This window comes from Chelonoidis abingdonii, chromosome 6 (assembly GCF_003597395.2).
Source record: "Chelonoidis abingdonii isolate Lonesome George chromosome 6, CheloAbing_2.0, whole genome shotgun sequence".
In the NCBI taxonomy this organism is placed as follows: domain Eukaryota; kingdom Metazoa; phylum Chordata; order Testudines; family Testudinidae; genus Chelonoidis; species Chelonoidis abingdonii.
In genome coordinates, this window is record NC_133774.1 from 92,282,231 (window position 1) to 92,304,138 (window position 21,908).

The 21,908-nt window shown below is 41.0% G+C and overlaps 1 protein-coding gene across 6 annotated transcripts in view; it reads left to right on the forward strand.

The window, feature by feature from the left end:
* The window catches only part of AGTPBP1 (ATP/GTP binding carboxypeptidase 1), a 169,661-nt gene that overhangs the window by 30,075 nt on the left and 117,678 nt on the right, over positions 1 to 21,908 (forward strand). For 4 of the 6 annotated variants that reach the window (XM_075067237.1, XM_032771145.2, XM_032771143.2 and 1 more), the window contains exon 2: positions 19,881 to 19,952. In XM_075067237.1, coding sequence (XP_074923338.1) covers positions 19,909 to 19,952 — 44 coding nt within the window. In that variant the 5' untranslated portion in view covers positions 19,881 to 19,908. Of the gene's footprint in view, positions 1 to 19,484; positions 19,505 to 19,880; positions 19,953 to 21,908 lie in introns of those variants that run through there. The other 2 variants (XM_032771144.2, XM_075067238.1) reach the window with 2 other exon arrangements.

Genomic DNA, 21,908 nt, shown 5'->3' on the forward strand with positions numbered 1-21,908 from the left:
ACAACGAGGCCTTTATATCATATAGGGCTCTTTCAACATTTCTGTACTCGGACGGGTGCAGGGTTAAATCGGTTTAATGCTGCTAAATTCGGTTTAAACGTGTAGTGTAGACCAGGCCTTAGTAAGTGTACTTTGTGGTTTAACCTGCCAGGAATCTGCTCAACAACATTCTTAAAAATCCATAGATTTGGGTCTCAGTAATAATATTTTGCACTTAAATAATGCTTGTCTTTCCTCTTACCCCTCCATTGAAGTGCTCTGAACTTGATTTCTAGGAACTCAGATTACTGGAGACACTTTCAAAAGTGCTTAAGTGCCTCAGTGAGGCTTTTAAGTTACGTTAAGTATCTGGTTTAAAACTTCCAAAAGTGCCTAAGAGATGGTAAGCTATTTCTGAGACTTCTGTGTGTAACCCTTCACAAACATCAAGCTTCTGTAACTGTTTAGACAATCAAAGTTAGTTGAGCGTTTATTCTTTTCTTTCTCTTGTAGGTGTAAGATTTCATTGTAAATTTTGGGGCAGGGATTATATATTTCTACAGTGCCTAATGCAATGGGGACCTGATCTGGATTGGGTGTGGTGGTCTTCAAATACAATTGTAATACAAATGTTAATATTGAGGAAAATAGAAATATGTTCATAGTGATGGGAAAGTAGTGATATAATTTTAGAGGAACTTTCATACTTGAATGACCTTAACAAGAAAATGTTTTTGCAAAATGTAATTTACTTTGCAAATAGCTGTTAGTGTTCATTTTGTTGTATATCTGTTTTTGAATACTTATTTTTTGGTGGTAAATCCTGTAATAAAGTCATAGTCTTATACTTATGACTGCATAGCTGTTGCTGGAAATGTTTATTACACTAAGCATTATGACTACATTTTAAGAGGCATGAATGGGAGCATTGTGGCTATGATGCTATAAGTTCTTAAACATCTCTTGTAACTGGAAGAACTTGTCAAGAGAGATTGTCTTGACATATTTAAATTGCTTAGTAATAGCCCCTCCCTTCTTCTTTGTAAACATGTGACTTTCAATAGGATCTCCTTTTTTCCTTCTTAGTACAATTAAAAAAAAAAAGGCTGTATTTTCATTTTCACTTTCACTATTAAAGTTGGGGAGCTTTCCACAGTAGTCTGAAACATAGGAAAATCTACTTTCAACAGGGGGAGACTACGTTTTTTTTACTGTGGCAAATTTTATGCTTTTATCAAAACCCACAATTCCATCTTTTTTTGCACTGCATTTCTTCACCCTGGAAACTTTAGGTTACAAAGAAAGACCTAGAAACTTCAGATTTTGACTTCTTTTAGAAAGATCTTCCCCAGGGTTAGCTACCAGTGAACTGCAATGACAGGTGCTTTCTTTTACAGCACTTCAGTACATTGGAGAAGTTTTTTATAAATAGTCAAAAGCTGCCCTTACTCTGCTGCCTTCAGAATCCATCAGCGTGGCTGAAAATTTAGACTGAAGTGTGGGGAGGAATTAGGGTGACCAGACAGCAAGTGTGAAAAATCAGAACTGGGGGTGAGGGGTAATAGGAGCCTTTATAAGAAAATATCGGGACTATCCCTATAAAATCAGGACATCTGGTCACCCTAGGAGGAATGCTCAGTGCTGTGCAAAGTGGGAGAGAGGCATATTTTTTTATTTATTTTGTTAAAAGCTGAGCTCAGTGTGCTACGTGTTTGCCAAATCTTGCAATTGCTGTTGTGAAGTCTGTAGTATTTGATTTTTCTTAAAGCACCAGCTTTGAGTTCTATGAGAATCTCTACTTTTTTTTTTAAATAGAAGATTCTAGCCTCCTTGTTGCAGTAAAAGCGTGAAAATGTGACCCTAAAGGTTCAAAAACTGAAAGTTGCAAGTAAAAACCTCCCTTATTTTAGTTTAACCTTTGGAATTATGATTTTTTGAATGGCTTGGGTGGGCAGTAATGTTTTATAAAAATTTCCAAAATAATCAAAAGCTAAACTGGTACAAACTGCATATGCTGAAACTAAAATCTGTCACTGTTCCTGGTAAGGTGACACTGGCATAATGATGAGCTGAGGAATTCAAAAAATGGAGCAGTTGGAATCATGTTTTGATTGGGTAATATTAATGGGAATAGCATGCCACTTCTTTCTCGGTGTGGCTTTTCTGGGGGTCACTTTGCAGCCTGCTGAAGCTGAGCTAATGGACCAACGTGTGAAATTTACAGACAGAGGAGCTTGAAGCAAACTTTACCATCATGGCAGCATAAGCAACATCTGTAACCAGAAATGCAAGATAAAAGTAATACCTTAAGCAGCCCGACAGTGGTAAGTTTGTCATGTCCTGGAATGGCTGATGAGACTTTGTGCTGTATCTGTATTTTCCCAGCAGATAGTTTAAAAATAGGAAATACACCAGGAAACTGCGTTTCCTATCTTCTCCTTTTTGTATGCATTTATTGCTGAAAGAGAAAGGAATCAGACTTCAATGTAACAGCAGGGTGTGTCTACACTACAGGTTCTGCAGCTATGCTGCTGTAATGTAGACACCTTTACTGCCTCAAAGTAAGGGGATTTTCAGTTGATGTAGGTAATCCAGCCCTGCAACAGTCAGTAGCTAGGCTGACAGAAGAATTCTTCTGTCAACCCAACTCCTAGTGTAGACATACATAGGTCAGCTTGACTGCAGTGCTTGAGGGTCTGAATTTTTCGCATTCCTGAGTAACATGGTTAGGTCTATCTAAATTGTAAGTTTAGAGCAGGCCTAAACAAACCTTTCCTTTCCAAGAAGGACCGATAATATAATTTCTAATAAGATCTGAAAAGTTAGTCAAGAAATTTTTCACTGTAAAAGACTACAATACAACAAAAGAGAACGGGCAATTGTTAAAATGAGTCTTAAATCATTTGAAATTTAAAATGTTTTCTCATTTTCTGTGGGCCTAATTAAATCTCAAGATGGTTGTTACAGTGGGAACAAGCTAGTGATAATTTGACACAATCTCAGAGAATGCTCAACTCTTCTAACAGAATGGTGAACAAGGGGTTTATTAGCACCTTGTCCCTTGTTCAGCCTAAAACACCATCTTCCCCTTATCAGTACAACACACCCTTTTAATTCCCTTATCTCTTCTCTTTCTGCATTTTACCCCTCCCCTTTCATTTTCCCCTTTTCCGCTTTTACTTTTTGCATTTTGTCTCTCCCTTTCCCTTGTGTGGCTCTTCCACTGTTTCTCTAAACTCGATGTGAAGAACATGCTTTGGGAAGACCATAAGGGTCTTTCATTTCTTTGTCTAACTACATGTGGAACTTGCTGTAGAGAAAAAACTGATTTACTGAAGGTTTTCCCTCTGAAGCAGTTGGCTTTTTTTTTTTTAATTGCTGTTCAGCTCTGTATTCTTAACTTCTTTTTGCTGCTAGGCTGTTCACCTCAAAGTATAAACCAGAGTATACATCTTGCCAGCGTCTGCTGGTTCATTTCTCTCTCTAGCTATAGAAGCCACTGCAGAGCAACACAAGGTACTCTCCTCCCTCTGTGACTTGAGCTTGCTGCTTCTACAGTACTCTTTCTATGTGGGGAGGCTAAGCCTCAGTAGTGAATCCATCTCTCGTGGCAACACAAGATCACTGGTCTGGCCCAGATGTTCATGAAAATTTCAGTAAAAATGATCTTCTGATTGTAGAAAGTTTTCCTCCCTTCTTCAGTGGAATCATCTGGATTTTGAGGGGTGCGATTCTTAAAAAAGGGAGTTTAGTGTTTAGCTGCCATTATAGGTGCCTTAGTCCAAACATTAGATTCTATAACACTGATCATCTGCTGTCTAGCCTTGTAATCACATAGGAAGTTTAGGTGCCTAAACTTCTTCTAGAAAAGCCCCAAGCTGATTAAATTTCTGCTGATGGGTATGCATGCAGCTGCCTCAGGATATGTCTATGCTACGGGATTATTCTGATTTTATAGAAACCGTTTTTTAAAACAGATTGGATAAAGTCTAGTGCACGCAGCCACACTAAGCACATTACTTCAGTGGTGTGCGTCCATGTACCCAGGCTAGCGTAGATTTCTGGAGCATTGCACTGTGGGTAGCTATCCCATAGTTCCTGCAGTCTTCCCCCGCCCATTGGAATTCTGGGTTGAGATCACAATGCATGATGGAGCAAAAACAGTGTCGCTGGTGATTCTGGGTAAATGTCGTCGTCACTCAATCCTTCCTCCGTGAAAGCAACGGCAGACAATCATTTTGCACCCTTTTTCTCTGGATTGCCATGGCAGACGCCATAGCATGGTAACCATGGAGCCCATTTACCCTTTTTTCACTGTCACCATATGTGTACTAGAGGCTGCTGACAGACGCGGTACTGCAGTGCTACACAGCAGCATTCATTTGCCTTTGCAAGGTAGCAGAGACAGTTACCAGTCATATTGTACTGTCTGCTGCTGTCATGGGTGCTCCTGGCTGGCCTCGCTGGGTTCGGCCAGGGGCGCATGGACAAAAATGGGAATGATTTCCCAGGTCATTCCTTCTTTATGTTTTGTCTAAAAATAGTCAGTCCTGCCTGATATGGGGGCAAGTCTACTAGAGAACAGAGAGCACAACCGCTCTGGGTCAGGCCCAGATATCCTGCAGAAATGATGAGCTGCATGCCATTCTAGGGGTGCCCCTGCAACACTCCACCTTTGCTTCCCTCCTCCCACACCCTCCTGGGCTACTGTGGCAGTTATCCCCTTTGTGTGATGAAGTAATAAAGAATGCAGGAATAGAAACGCTGACTTTTGGTGAGATAAAAATGAGAGGGAGGCAGCCTCAGCTGCTGTGATATTCACGGCAGGACACTCCATTACTCATTGGGGTGGTGGGGGGAGGGAGCACAGCCTCCCGCTGCTCTGATAGTCCAGAATCTCCATTAGACATGGGTGGGGAGAGAGGAGCTCAGCCTCCAGCTGCTATGATGAGGATGGTTACCAGCCCTATTGCACCATCTACCAGGACTGAATCTCCAGGACACAAAGCTTAAAGAAGGAATGACGGGAATCATTCCATTTTTGCCCAGGCGCTCCCGGCCGACCTCACTGAGGCCAGCCCAGGAGCACTCACAGGATGAGACCGAGGACGGCTATCACATCATTTTGTACTGTACCGTCTGCCATCATGAAGAGGAGGAGAGAGGATGCTGCTGTTATGTGCTGCAGCACCCTGTCTACCAGCAGCATCCAGGACAGTGACTTGAAAAGAGGGAGAAATTTTGACGACATATTCCCTGAACCACTGGCGACAATGTTTTTGCAAATGCTTTTCGGGAGATGCAGGAACTGTGGATAGCTCGAGTCCTCAGCCCCCCCTTCCTCCCTCCCTCCTCCATGAGCGTCCATTTGATTCTTGGCTTTCCATTACGCTTGTCTCACAGCACTATGAGTCCCTGCTGTGGCCTCTCTTGTCATAGCCTGCGATTTGTTCAAATGCTTTGTCATTTCATCTCTTGGAATGGAGTTCTGATAGAACAGCGATCAGGTCCAGTATTTCCCATACGGTCCATGCTGGAGCTCTTTGGATTTGGGACTGCATGGCCACCCGTGCTGATCAGCACTCCATGCTGGCAAACAGGAAATGAAATTCAAAGTTCACGGGGCTTTCCTGTCTACCTGGCCAATGCATCAGATTCAGATCGCTTTTCAGAGCGGTTCACAATGGTGCACATGTGGGATACCGCCCGGAGGCCAATACCGTCAATTGCAGCCACACTAACCCTATCCAACATGGCAATACTGATTCAGTGCTACTCTCCTCATCGGGGAGGGTTACAGAAATCGGTTGTAAAGAGCCCTTTATATCGATATAAAGGGCCTCGTTGTGTGGACGGGTGTAGGGTTAATCGGTTTAATGCTGGCTAACTTGGTATAAACTCGTGTGTAAACCGGCCTCAGTCCTGACACCACTGAGCACGTTGCACCTATTTCACACCTAAACCCAATTGGATTCACAGACTAGGCACTTTCCACCTATCTTGCCCGTGGGCCTGACCTGTAGATGTACTTGTAGGCTGCCTTTGAACATGTTGACTAGATTGCGTCCTGCACAAAATACAGCTGGTGGTGCTGGTGCTTCCATTACCCAGTATCCCACTCACTCAGGATGTGGAAGATCTGCGTCAAATCCTGCCTCTGCTTATGTCATATAGATAGCTAGTAGGTTAATGTTTCTTTCACTTGTAAAGGGTAACAAAGGAACCAAACACCTGACCGAGGACCATCAGGAACTAGATTTTTTTCAGAACTCAGGGAGGGAATGTTGTGGTCTGAGTCTTTTGTCTGTCTCTCGGCTATGGGGCTTCTTTCTATCTTCAAGCTTCTAATCTTCAGTTTCAAAGTTGAGTACAAAGGTAGCAAAACAATAGGCTTTTATATGTTTTGTTTTGTATTTACATGGGTAGTTTGCTGGAATGGTTAATTGTATCTCTTTTTGAATAAGTCTGTTTATTCATATTTTTCTTTAAGTAATAGCCCTGTGTATTGTCAACTTAACTGCAGAGATAAAATGTTCATGTGTTTTGTTTTTTTTTTCTTTCTTTTTAATAAACTTTCTTTTTTAGACTTGTTGAGTTTTCTCTCTGGGTGGCTAAGGAATGAAGGGAAGGGGAATTCTCTTTGTGTTAGATCTACAGGGGTAATCTCTGCCAGCACCAAGGGAATTAGGTGGGAGGGGGAAGAGAGAGAGAATCATTTCTGTTCCTTGTATTTGGGGTTTGTCTCTTATGTGGAATAGAGGAGACATGCTTCTTGGTATGTGATGTAAAGAGATTGCATCATAACTCTCAGGTTAGCCCAGAGAGAGGTAAAGTCTGGTGGGAGATAGAGGGGGAAGGGAAGTGGGTTATTTCCCTTTGTTGTGAGACTCAGAGTCTCTGAGTCTTGGGGTCCCTCCAGGGAAGGTTTTGGGGAGATCAGAGGGAGCCAAAACCCTGGAATTTTTGGATGGTGGCAGCGAGATCAGATCTGAGCTGGTAATTAAGCTTAGAGGGGTTCATGCTAGCTTCTCAGGTTATGAACGCTAAGGTTCAAATCTGAGTAGGAAGCTACGACAGCTTGATGTGGATCAGGGACTTGGATCTAGGCCCCCTAGGTGAGTGCTCTAACCATTGGGAAATAGAGTCAATCTGTCTGGCCCAATGAATATTAAAATATATTGTGTGAAATGGAATAGCTAAAACAAGAGAATGAAAGACCCACCCAGAGCCTCATGGTTTGGGCACTCACTTTGGAGCAGCAGAAACATGGATTCAGGTCCCTGCTTCACATTAGACAGAGGGGGGATTTGTAGTCTGGTTTCCTGGGTGAGTGCACTGGGCTATTGGGTAAAAGAGGGTGGCAGCTGCCGCCACCACTAGCTCTTGCTGACCTGGCTTAGGTGTCTAATTCCAGAAGGAATTCACATCCACAAATGCTCAAGTGCAGGGAGTCATGGAGTTTGGTATCTTAGGGCATGTCTACTCTGCAGCCCTAAGTTGACTTATTTTAGATCGACTTAACAGCCACTGAAGTAATTACTGCAGTGGTTGATGTCCTCACTATCCTCCTGTTGATAGTGTGTGTTCTCACCAAGAGCACTTTCACTTACTGTATAGGGGCAGCATGGGGGGGTTGAGAGACTGAGCTTTCAGCTCCGTACAGCTCCTTGCTGGGAGCCCAGCTGCCTCGCATCTCAGCTCTCGCCTCCCTGCTCCTGACTGGGATTAGGGGGCAGTCGTCCAGCTGGGAGTGAGGAGCTGGGGTCTAGCTGCCCAGCTTTCTTGTCAATTTCATGGCGCCGTGAAATTGACAGTCAATAGCTCATGGAAGTAACACAGTGACAGTCATAGCTGATGGAAGTAACACAGTGTCTAAACCAGTGGTTCTCAAACTATCATACTGGTGGCCCCTTTCACGTAGCAAGCCTCTGAGTGCGATTTCCCCTCCTCCCCTTATAAATTAAAAACATTTGTTAGTATATTTAGCACCATTATAAATGCTGGAGGCAAAGCAGGGTTTGGAGTGGAGGCTGACCACTCATGACCTCCCCCCCACCCCCGTAATAACCTTGCAACCCCCTGAGGGGTTCCGACACCCAGTCTGAGAATCCCTGGTCTACACAGACGGCATTGCCCCAACTACCCCGACATAAGCGCTACGCCTCTTATGGAGATGGAATTATTATGTCGGTGTAGTAGAATACTTACACCTGTGGGACAAGGCTGTCATGTGTACACTGAAGTAATTAGGTCCACGTAAGCTGCCTTACGTCAACAAAACTGTGTAGGGTAGACCAGGCCTAACTCACTTTGAGGGATGAGGCTTAAGCCACACACCTCTTCTTGGCATTTTCTATTAGCTAGTCTATGTGGCTCCCCACTCAAAATGCTAGTTATGTGAATCCCCTTTTTTAGGGGCCCTTTTCTAAAAATGTTCTAATTCTTTTAATCGTGCTTATTGCCAAAGTAGTATGGAACTTCCCACTCTAAACACATTCTTGGGAAGTTAAATCTCTTAATAGGTGGACTATTCTTGTAGCTGATGTTTTCTTTCTGTTATAACATGCTTGGCAGGCAAACCTGAAACAAATTAGTAGCAAAATTACAGCCTTAATTAAAAAAAAAAGTTGAAGTGGGGAAAGGAAGATCATTGTTACCTGCATAATACTTCCAGCTGAAGTTGTAATGACTGAGATTCAGTCACTGGAAATTCTCTGCCAGAGATAGTTCTCAGATATGGATTGCACTTGCAAAAATTTGTTGAAGTTCAGAGTGATGATTAGGGTTTCTGTTTCTCTTTCTGTAAAATACATTTTTGCTGTTAGTGTGATATAATCCTGCTCACCACAAGAATTCTCGTGATCTATTGTTGGCTAACACATCTTTACTGTGTTAGAGACCTTCATAAAGCTTTATATAAGCCTTTTAAAATGCCTCTGTATAAACTGCAGGTTAGTGTTAGCCTTGACAAAGACCAGCTTTTTACTGTAATGTGGTAGTGTGTAAACTAACCATCTCGAAAGTTTTCTTGTATAGTAAATATTTGTAGAAAAAATAAATATAAGGAAACAAGACAATAATCCACCTAAAAATATCCTCTCTAAAGATTTTTCAGCTTCAAGAGTTTATACTTAATTTTTATTGTGGGTCTTAAAAATAGACTCACTAATTTCTTATGAAACTAGGAATAAATACTCATAGTTACGAAGAGATTTTTTGCTTTTCCTCATTTGGTAGAGTTACACTTTTGTCTCCCTGTACTTACCTAAAAGACTGAAGTCACCAGAGTTGGCAAAGACCTTCTAATATTAAACAACTTCTTAAGGAAGGAATATTTTCAATGCAACTTGAAGGTGTCCATGCTGTGAAGTGGGGAAAATACATTGATCACTCAAATTCACAGCCATGCAAATTCAGAACATAAGAATGGCCATACTGGGTCAGACCAAAGGTCCTCCAGGCCAGTATCCTGTCGGCCGACAGTGGCCAATGCCAGGTGCCCCAGAGGGAGTGAACCTAACAGGTAATGATCAAGTGGTCTCTCCCCTATCATCCATCTCCACTCTCTGACAAACAGAGGCTAGGGACACCGTTCCTTACCGATCCTGGCTAATAGCCATGAATGGGCTTAACCTCCACGAATTTATCTGTTTTTAGCTGCACAAAACCATACACTTCATTTATTTATGGCATGCATCTAAATATCTGAAAAATTATTAGGGAACGGTAGGTTCTGTGGATAAGAATGGAGCACACACTAAAATGTTTTATTGTGTTTAAAATGGCTTTAGAGGAAGATACGCCATCTGTGGGGATGAGCTATCTTTATTTCTGCTGTTGACTGACTTTCATTCTTAAAGAATTTTCAGAATTTTTTTTTTTTAAATAACAATAGTGTTTATATCAAAGATCTTAGAAACTAGATTGGGCATGGGAAACACTCTAGAATAAGTGTAGCTACTTGCAATATTAATTATAACTACTTGTAAAACAAGGCATTATTGTAGAGTTAAGCACAACATAAAGCTGATCGCAGTTGATCACTTGAAACATCACTGAGAGTCCTGCAGATTTAATAACTGATTATGAAGAATTGATGATATTTCAGGTCACTAAAAGTGTGAATTGAGCTGCATAAAGAAAGTAGATTTTTTTTGAATTTGTTCCTTAGATGGAGACCTCTAGATATTATCAAATTTGAAATCTCCCTGAAGCACTTTGGAGTTTCAGGAGTGTTAGTAAATGAAGCAATATACATTGAAGTGCAATCTAATTTAGAATAGAAAATAGCAAGTTTCCATTGGCTAGCACTTCTGGGCTTGTGCAGTTATGTTGTAGAAATGGCCTCTTTCAGAAATGAACCAGTCCTTCAAAAAAACAAACCAACCCCCACTCTCCCCAAACAATTGGTAGTACAAATGACAATCTTTCTTAATCTGGAACTTGTCCACCAAATATATGAATGAAGAAGTGATAACTTTCTCCACTAAAAGATTTGAATGTATGCTTTAGATTATAACCCCTTCAGGATGGAGATTCTCTCTTCTGCGTTATAGTGCCAAGCACAGTGGGGCCCTAATCCCAGTTGGAACTTCTGAGCACTAACATAATATAAATGTTTTTACTACTAAAGAGAGACATTTTGTTGTGATCAAATGATCACTCACACCAATCTTTAGTAACAAACTTCTATCTTCCAAATTATGGGTGAAGATGCATGACCCTAACTACCCCAGTATTCACACCCTATGCACTACTGCAAGGGTTTTTGTACAAACTATGCCTTGTGAGATGTCATTTGAGAACTAAGAACACACTAGTTAATAATAGCATTGAGCAATATATGTGACAATGGTGCATGTGGAGTTATGGAAATCCTCCGATACTATGTTTTAAAGTCTGTATTTGAACAAAGTAAAAACAAGTCTGCCCTGGTCTTGAATATAAATGGAGCAGAGTGACCATATAATTACAATTTACATATGCAGTATATAGAATCATTCATGCTCACAAGGTGGTTGCGGGGGATCTGCATGTATGGATCATAAAGAATTGTGTATTAGCTTGTTTAACCAGCTTGGTCATCAGACAGAGACCATGAGGCTCTATTTACATAAAAGCTAAACATAACCATGAAGCTGACAAGGGGAGGTGATAAGAGGATAACTGTCAGTAAGGGATGGAGACTGCACTCCCAGGAAGGCATCCTGTTTCTTGAAGCAGGGTCAATGAACTTTGAGAGATGTTTTTCAAAGGTTTACTGGACTATAAAGAGAGGGGCAGTGAACCGCTAAGATGACAAAGGTAACCCCCAACTTGTACATCTGTGGAAGGTCCTGACTGAGAGAGAATCAGCCATGCTGGACTAAGAGTCATTAGTGAGTAAAATCATCTTAAAACAAAGACTGTGCCTTGCTAGATTAAGTTCTAGACTTGTAGATGCATGTTAGCACTTTATTTGCTTGTAATTATATCTACCTGTTTTTCTTTTTCACTTGGCATCACTTTACATGTGTCCTATTCTTAATACTGGTTTTGTTTTAATCTAAACCAACCCAGTGCTGTGTTTGAATTGGAGTTTCCAGTTAATCTGGCAAGCTGCTGGGTATTGTCTCTTAAAGGAGCAAACAAAACTGATTATTTCTCTGAGTGATCTAGGAGAGGGCTGGTTGCTTCAGGGCAGATAGTTTTGGGGAAATGTAGGATTGGTAGTGTGTTTTGGGGTCAGTTGGCTGCTGTAACCAAAGCTGGTGGATATCAGTGTGTGTCTGTGGTTTAACAAGCAGGCTGTGGAGTCAGTTACTGAAACATGGCTGCTTATCACACAGACACTTGGTGCATGCTTGTATGCTTTCTGGGAGCAGAGCATTTTACGGCATCCAATGCTTCAGGGCAGGCAGTGACGCAACCTCTTGCTGGTCTGGATTGCACCCCTAAATGTGACAGGAGGATATTGAGATAAGTCTACTCCAAGTATCCTAGAGATTCTTGCTACATCTAGTAGGATTCTGATGTTATAAACTTAAGCCCTGATTCAGGAAAACACTTAAGCACATGCTTAAGTGCTTTCCTGGCTTGTGGTCTTTGGGCCTGTTCCTGAAAACACTTACATGCATGTGTAACTTGTAAATCAAGTCTCTCGGGAACAGGCCCTATGTTTGTAAAATCAAAGTCCTACTAGATGCTTTAGCAGGATGACATCCATAGGGAGTACAGTGAATGTAATAGTCTATTTGTATACTGTTTTTGTCTAACCAAACATTCCAAATGTCTTGAAAAATCTTGCTGCTTATCAGTGTATAAGCCATTCTTTCATGGATTTTTGAAGTTTCCCAGTATCACCAATGATGTACTACCAGGATCCTTTCTGTTTTCCATTGGTGTGATGCACAAGAAAAAAGAATATGCAGAAATTCTTGTCTGTGAGGAGCAACAACATCTATAGGAAGGATATGCAAGAGCGCCACCATTGGTTCTAGTGGAGGGTTTTAATTCTGTTCTAATTGTTCACAAATTGTTTTTCTGTATTTTTGTAGTTTTATACATACACACTATGGAATAAAAGTTGGCATCCTTCCATATTTAGTCTCTATTCATCTGTGTAATCATTTGAGTAGAACAAAAATCATGAAATAATAAATTTTAAATGTTGTATCTATTGCTATATCTTGTTTTAAGATACAAGAATTTTTTAATCCCTGTAAATGTTTTTAAGAAGCCTCTTGCTCAACAACCTGTTAAATCATATCCTCAAACAAAAGAATTGTCTGTTTTGTGGTTGGGTTCATACATCCATTTTTTGTCTTTTACATCAATAATGGCATTACAGTAGAACAGTGGTTCTCAACCTATTTATCATTGTGGGCCACATATGAGGCTCACAAACTGTTAACTGGGTCACAGGTTGAGAACCTATCCTCAGTGCCCTCCACCCAAAGACCCCTCCACAGAGTGGGCCAGGAGCAGACAGCTGGACGTGGGGCAGGGACCCCGGACTCTGCTGCGTGGGACCCCAAGCCCTACTGCAGGGGGCTTGGCAATAGCCAGCTGCCCAGACAATGAGCCCCGCTGTGGGGGGCCAGGCAGCAGCCAGCTGCCCGGACCCCGCCCGGAGCCTGCCGTTCAGCAGTGCAGCTGGGAGCCTGAAGCCCACAGCCTTTAGCACATAGCGGAGGTGGATCACAGCTGTGTACTAATTGAGCTGCATGCAGCCCATGGGTTGAGAACTGGTGCAGTAGAACCTCAGTTACAAACTGATCAGTCAACCACACATTTGGAATTGGAGGTATGCAATCTGGCAGCAACAGAGGTTAACAAAAAAGCAAATACAGTACCATACTATGGTAAACCTAAACTACTAAAGAACAGAAAGGGAAAGCAGCATTTTTCTTCTGCATACTAAAGTTTCAAAGCTGTATTAAGTCAGTGTTCAGTTGTAAACTATTGAGAGAACAACCGTAAAGTTTTGAGTTTCAAACAACCTCCATTGCCAAAATGTTCATAACTCTGAGGGTCTACTGTATAAGCATAAGCTTAAAAAAAGACAGAGGCTCCAATCCTGAAAATAATTAAGCACCTGAGTAACTTTACTCACCTGAGTTGTGTGGGACTGCTTGTGTGAGTTATGTTAAGCACTTGTTTAAGGCTTTGCAGACTTGGGATCATGAAGGGTCATTGCATCATGAGGATCTCACATATTCTCTTAATGTACTCAGTTCAGAGGAAGTGATCTGATGTTAGCTTGATCCATATTGCTTTGTCTTAGGAAGACAAAGCTTGGTGTTCACGTTTTTGAACAAATTGAAAATTTAATTAAAAATCTATAACATCTTTCAGAGTTTTGAAATCTGAATTTTTTGGGTGGTGATGGGGATCTGTCACATGCTTGGTGTAGGGTAGCTCTTAATAATAATAATAAGGCTGGGGAGGTAAGCCTTGAGATGAACTTCTGAAATCTGGGGGCTGCACTTACCAAGGACAGAAACTGTGGGTGGGGGTGACTGTTGGATTGCTGGACTTAAGACCCTGAGGGGAAAAGGACACTGCCAGACTTACTTGGGGGGTAGGTCTTTTGCTCATGGTTTGTGTTATGAATCCTGTTTGATGTCTCCCCAATATAAAGCTGCAATGTTTCCCTTCTTTATTAAAAGGCTTTTTGCTACACTCCGGCTCTGTGCTCGTGAGAGAAGTATTGCCTCTTAGAGGTGTCCAGGGGGGTAGTATGTAATTGTCCCAGGTCACTGGGTGGGGTCTCGAGCCGGTTTTGCATTCTGTTACTGAAACAGAGCCCCTAGATACTGAACCCAACCCTTGTTGCTGCCAACTCTGATGGGCAGAACGGTTACATGTAGGCTTGTCAAAATAAGATTTTTATTTTTCACATGAGCGTCTAGGAGTGTTAACTCAAGTGGCCAATCTGACACTGTTTTGCTTGTGACCTTGGCCAGCTGGCAGACAACTGACAGGCTATTGGTGCATGCAGTATCCACATATTAACATGTACTGAAGTGCTTTACAAGTGGAGCCAACTACAGAGCTAAACTAACTAGGATCACAAGATATCAATTTGTTTAATTCTGAAGCCCACAAAAGCACTTTGGTGCAGTTCAAGTGTCTGAATGCTCTACGTCAAGAGAAAAATAAAGACTGAAAGGGTGGGGGGGGAAGCAGGAAAAGACAATAAAAGAGATGGGGAAAGAGAAGAATGGGCCTGTTAATGTTAGCAACCCACATAACTAGAGAATTGTGTGCAAAGTGTACTGATGGGTTATCAAAATCTCTTTAGTAGTCTCCTAGACCATGCAGTGAACCTGTATTTAAACTCTTAAAACAAACTAAAGAAATAATCCTCTGATCCTACCCACTTGCCCCACACTAAGATATTCCTTTACTGCTGGCAGTCAGACAGCATTACCTACAGCTTTCTTAAAGAGATGTCAATTTGAAATTTAGTGAATGGAAATACTTCTAAATTTTTATTTTAAGATACTATATCTGCCCCATTTCCACTCAGAACAGGTATAGTATCTACAGGAATTTAAAAATAAGGTATGTGAGGTTTTGTTTAGTCATATTTTTAATATAGTCCAATATGCCTGAAGTAATAATCCTCTATGGGCTCAAAGTTTACCAGTTACAGAGAAATAGTCCAACATTAGGACTACCAACAACCCAATAGACCAAACCTGCATACAGCTACCCCGGACCCTTGCTAGAACGTGGAATTTGGAATCCACGTGCGGAGGCCGCGTTAAAATTAATTTAAATTAAATTTGGGATCCATGGCCGCGACCACGTTATATGTGAATTCACGCTGTATAGATGCGTGTTCTAGTAAGGGTCCATTGTGTGTATATTTTTTAAATTCCCAAATAAAAATGCTTCTTTAAGCTGGAGTTGCAGTTTTATGTACATAAAAACAGCCTAAATCCAGGAGATTCAAAGTTAAACTTCTCATTCAAAGTGTATTTAAATATATAAAGAGAACACAAACAGTCTGCAACCTTGTCCATCCACAACGTAAGCTTTATGTGCATACGAGATCAGTATCACAGTTATCTATTCATTGAGGCTCTTATACTGGTGCTTGTAATATGACCTGACATTTTAAGCCTTGGCTATTTTTCCAATTCAACCAGAAACCTCTAAACACCAGAGTTCATGAGATTTAAATTTATGGTTAAACTACGTCAGTGATTTGTGTAGCAGAGCATACATATCCTATATGCATATATAAATTGGGTTGATGAGGTTTCCAGCCACAGGCAGCCCTAATTCCTGTGCACAGAAACAGGTTAAAATGGTTACAAGAGTACCACAGCATTAAATGAGAAAAGAATATTTAGAAAGGGAAGAAGTTAGTTGGTCTTTGGTTTATATGCATGATGTGTTAATACCTTGCATTTATGCAGCAGCTTCTACCTAAAGCTCTCAACATGCTTTATGTATTTCAGTTAGTTTAACCTCACAGCACATCTGTAAAACATCTTTGACCTTCCATTTTTCCACATGTGAAATGGGAATAAGCAACTTCCCTGTATGAACTCAGTGTTGGAATAATGTGACTCCATACCACACAATCAATTAAGTAATCTGCACTGTACCCAGGCATGCAACCTAAAAACCAAGGCCAGAAAGGTTTGCATTGAGGAAACCTACACATGTACTACACCCACCCCTCTGTCTCTAGCCATGAATCCTGAGAGGAGCCAGTCAGACACTCGGCTAGCACAAATCTAGAGTAGATGAGACAGATGAGCCACGTTATGTGATTTTGGAAGTTGTACATGCAGTTATTTGTATTTTAAAAGAACCTACAGGCCTTAACCAAGATCAGGGGGCCATTGTGACAGACTAGTGCAGGGGTCAGCAATCTTTCAGAAGTGGAGTGCTAAGTCTTCATTTATTCACTCTAATTTAAGGTTTCGCGTGCCAGTAATACATTTTAACGTTTTTAGAAGGTCTCTTTCTATGTCTATATTACATAACTAAACTATTGTTGTATGTAAAGTAAATAAGGTTTTTAAAATGTTTAAGAAGCTTCATTTAAAGTTAAACTAAAATGCAGAGCCCACCGAATTGGTGGCCTTTGGCACGCGTGCCATAGGTTGTCTACCCTTGGACTAATGCTTGAAGGGTTTCCCTTGACACCCACCTGCCCAGTGAGTAAGCCCATTACCTTGGGTGAAAAGGTACCTATAACGCAGGGGTGGGCAAACATTTTGGCCCGAGGGCCACATCTGGGAATTGAAATTGTATGTGGGCCATGCATGCTCACAAAATTGGGGTTGGGAGGCGGTAGGGTTCTGGCTGGGGGTGCAGGCCCTGGGGTGGGGCCAAAAATGAGTTCAGGGTGCAGGAGGAGGCTCCACACTGGGGCAGGAGGTTGGGGTGCTGGAAGGGGTACAGGCACTGGCTGTTGGTGTGGGCTCTGGAGTGGAGTTGTGGATGAGAAGTTTAGGGTGCAAGAGGATGCTCTGGGCTGGGATCGAGGGGGTTGGAGGGCAGGAAGGAGATCATGACTAGAGTGGGAGCTGGGGCGGGGGAGAGGCTCAGGAGTGCAGGCTTACCTCAAGTGGCTCCTAGAAGCAGTAGCAGTTCCCTTCTCTGACTCCTACAGGGAGGCTCAGCCAGGCGGTTCTGCACACTGCATTGTCTGCAGTCACCCCACCTGCAGCTCTCATTAGAGCACTGTAGGGGGCCATTGGAGTGGGTAGGAGCCGAAGTGGGGCCGTGTTGCGTCTTCCAGGAGCCGTGTTGAATGGGGCCATGTCATGGCTTCCAGAGCCATGTGGTGCAGCCCCCGACCCTGTGCCCCAGCTGGAGTGCCGGAGCTGGGTAAGCCCCAGATCCTGCTCCCTAGTGGGAGTTTGCAGGTCAGCTTAAAACAGCTTGTGGGCCGGATCTGTTCGGTAGTTTGCCCACCCCTGCTATAGCGCCATGTTCCTGGAAAACATTTCTCCCTACCAAAATCAAGTCAATTCCATCTCTCCTGCACCCCCAAACCTCACTCCCATCTCATCTCTCTTAGCATGGTCCTTTTCACTCTCACATGCACCAGCACACAAGTTTCAAGACTCCTTAGCAAGCCTATAACTCGTTCAGTTGTATTCTCAGTCTTTATTGCCAAAAGAAGCAGGAGAGGGGAAAGGACACCATGACCAGACAGTGAGTATATTGTCCAGGAATTGGGTTTCTCCCTGGTACCTGGCTGAAAAACTCCTCTATTTTGTACTTCTTTTAAAACTAGAGAGTCAACTTATAAGATACCTATTTGTTGAGAGAGGATACTGTATTGTAGAAATTTCATTTGCTCTGAATAGCAGTTACATTCAAACAGTAAACAACCAGCTGAAGAAATAAGATGTGGATATATCCTGCTTGTGTGAAAGCTTACACCTAGCACTCCTCCATGCTTGCTTATGTGATCTATACCCTTGTAACAGTGATGGAATGAGGGGCAGGGGATGAAAAAAATCTGTCTTTAAAAATCACTTTAATCTAACCTGAGATCACAAACACTAAAAAGTTGTAATCATAATTGTATGGTTATTGCATGATATCACTACAGGTAAGGTTGTTTGGGTGCCTTAACTGTTTATTTCTTACTTTAAGATGTTGGGATTTCTTATGTGTAACCTTAACTCTAAATTTCCTAGATTTGTACATCTTGGTTTAAAGATAAAGAAATAAAAATTGGAGATGTTATTTAATACAAGTTAATGAAACATTTTCTGCCTTGTAATATGATCTAACAGGTTATTGGCAACATGCTTCTTGAAAATTTATAAGAGTTTTTTTTATTGCCGTCTTCTAACTCCTGTTTAGTATGTATTCTTCTATTGTCTGAGAGAGCACTCATCTTACAACTACCATAAAAGAACAATCTATGGTAATTTAATCATGTCTTCTCCCTCCAGTTAGATCTCTGGCCTGGTTTGAATAATCCTAACTTTATAACCTTGTAGATAAGGTATTTTGTGTAGTAGACCCAGTTGTAGTCCTTGTAACCAATTTTTCCCCCACCTCCCCCATTTTATGGAAGGAAGCAGAGAAATTCTACATTTGAACATTGGTTGGACAAACTGGCCAGCCACCTGTTAGCCAGGCACACAGTTGGTGCTTCTTGTGAGAAGCCAAGCATTCTTTCCCCCATTGATTGCGAGGAAAGGAAATTGCTTCAGGTAAGTAGAGGGGAGCTGCTGTTATGCCTCACTGTTCATATTGGTCTTGGCTTATAAGTGTCTGAAAAGTTTGGAGTTGCGTCTGCTGTTGGTTTGGGGGTCTCCCTTTCTTCATTAGGCATCAGCATCCTACTTGCACATGAAGCATCCTATTCTTTCTCTGTTTAAATTTTTGATAGTTCCTCCTTGCTCTCCCCGACCTTAAGCCTCATACAGATCACTTTGTACCTCTTCTGCTGTTCTTCATCAGCTAGCTGCGTAACAAAACTGGAAGTTTTGTTCCTGCCTGTTATCTTCAAGTGGCAGTGATAATAACAAGATCTTGTAAATCTGAGGGCTAGTATGCAGCAGAGAAAGTTTCTCACCCCCAAATGGATAAGTGCCTTTGTTTTCGAACATATTGTTTGAGTTTGTCTTGTACTTCAGTGCTTTATAACAAACACATGGCCTCTCAGAGAAATCTTCTTTGTATTATAGGGAGTCTCATTCACATTTTATCTCGGATAGAATCACTGAGATTCAGTTTATGGTCATGTAAACTGCAACCTTAATTGCTCAGAGGCACCATATAAGACAGAGACTCTGAGGATACTGTGTACTTAAAAGGATAGGAAAATTAAGCTGTTAACATGCTGTGGTTTCTGTCCAAGAAATATTTTCAGGTCCTACTTAAATAAGAATACCAAACACTTTGTTTCTGACTGTGCATCTAGGTTTCTAGTCTCAAAATTAAGAACATGAAGTGGCCATCAAGAAAAAGAGGTATAGTGTGGCATCTCAATTTTTTTTTTCAAGAAATTTGGGAAAACTTACATGTTTGGCTCCAGGAGATGCCTAAGCAGGTAGCTTTCTTCTCTAGACATATTGCACAAGTTGTTCATGATACATGCATTATGATAAAATTACTGATTTTCATTATCTTATCAAAGTCTGTATTTCCTAAGATTAGCATGATTAAACTATAATTTAGGACTTTACTGCATGCTTATTATATTTTCAGTATTCTATTACTTTTGCTCCATTCCTTAGGCCCTATATGTTGAATTGGGAACGGAATTACCTGTTTTCTTCAGTGTAGCAAGTACTCTTTTTGAAATCACTTGTATTTAAAACTTCCAGTGCAGAGATTCTGAGCACTATGCTATGGTGGTAGCACTTCGTTATACAGCAAGACAATACATTGCTAATAAGTCTGAATTTTTTAAATGTATTTTACAGGTTATCTGAGATGGTGAATTGAAAAACTATGTTTTCCAAGATGAACAAAGTAAAAACAACATCTGAGAAAAGGTAAATGCAGCAGTATATAGACTTCTTGAAGTTCAACCTAGTTACTTTTCCATTAACGGATCTTGAGAACTTTACATTTGAAGGAAGCAAATACATTTTAAAAAAAGGCCAAAAAATACAAAACCAATTATGTGGGTCCCTAGGGCTCCAGTAGTAATCAAAAATTACTGTAACCTCTTCATATAAAAATGTTTTTAATTAAATTAATTATTTTCTTTTAAATAGTAATTGATTTTGAATTATTTTCTCTCGTATTTATCAGCGTAGTGAAAAGGATAATAGATGCTAACACCTTCCTAAGTGCATTTTTGTCATATTTGAATTAGACTTACTAGATGAATAAACACTTTCAAAATTGCATTTAATTTCTTTGAACGAAGTAGTAATAAATTACCACAACACTAAATATTTTGGAAGAAGGTAATATGTGAAAATGCACATGAAACTCCGTGCTTACCTTTATCCATGCAGGTATCCGAACTGCGCATGCAGAAATGGTCATTTGGACACCTGTTACCTGAAATGCAACCATAGTAATTAACCTTGCCAATACCGTCTAGGAAAACTATTGCCTGCCTGTATTTGAGCACATCTCTGGGATTTCATATCAGAATTTGTCTCGAGTAGCAATCCTTCAAAGTATTGTATAACTACTGATATGAACAGAAACACCAACTTCAGTGGGGCCATATGCATGTATCTCTATATGCTCTAGGTGCTCAAGACTGTCTATATTCTGAACAAAGGGGGTGATTCCCCTGTTCATGTACATGTGTTTGCATCGCTCTTATCAAGCTAGCGCAAGTATAAATATCAGTGTAGCTGTATCTACACTGATAGTGGCAGTAGAGGCACAGCTTAGCTGTACAAAGTACCTACGTACTGATTTCCAGCAGGTTTGACTTGGCACAGCTAAGCCATGTCTCTTCTGCTACTTTTGGATCTAGGGCTACACTACTATTTATACTTGTGCTAGCTCAATGAGAGAGAGCATGAGTATGTGTACACGAGCAGGGGAATCACACCCTTGTAGTGTAGAAGTAGCCTAAGTGGTTGCAAAATCATAGCCTTCACTTTCTTTTGTTTATACCAAGTACCTATGAAGAAGCTTCTGGATACGGGGGTGGCAGCAATGGAAGCAAGCATACAGGCAATTGAATATACAGTATTACAAAATTTCGACAGTATTAAACTTTTCTCCAAGCACTTCAAAAGCAAAACCCCTGCCCATTCACCCCATCCTTTTTGCATAACCTCATCCCATCCTTTTTGGCAAAACCTTTCTCAGATAGCAATTTCAGTCAGGCAGGTTTCATGCTCATGAATGGTTGCTGCTGAAAGAATAAAGTGTAAATTTGTGTCATGTATGTGATTTATAAAATTACATGTTTATGTTAGCAAAACGTGAGCAAGAGACATTCCTGCTCCAAAGATCCTGCAATCTAATATAGAGACAAGAGGGTCAAAGTCAAAATGCTGATTACTGATGCATATATATGGCTGATGGCTCAACTCTTGAAGTTTGTATATAAAGAATGGATTATTTCATCATTATGAAACTATTTAGAGAATTTACAAAATGTCTTATGAATGGAAGAAGCTTAAGACATTTGTAACAGTTCAGTTTGATATTCACTGCAATAGCAAAACCATCTAGCTAGTTTGCTGTCTTGGAAGACTTTCTACCCTTCCAGGGCAAAAAAAACTTGCAGGCTATTTTACCTTTCAATGTATTTCTCTATAGTATTCCTTTCTAAATTAGAGTATGGATTTAAATGTTGGACCCATATGCCACCATGTGGATTTATCTCAATCACAGGAGGGTTTTCAAGTTTATTATGAGGATATATTATTTCCTTTTGGAGTGCTCTTGGCTCCTTAGTTGTCCAGTGCAGCCATGGAACAGTTCGACATTTGAGACTAGTGCTTGTGGTGTTCCCTGCCTGGGCAGCTAAT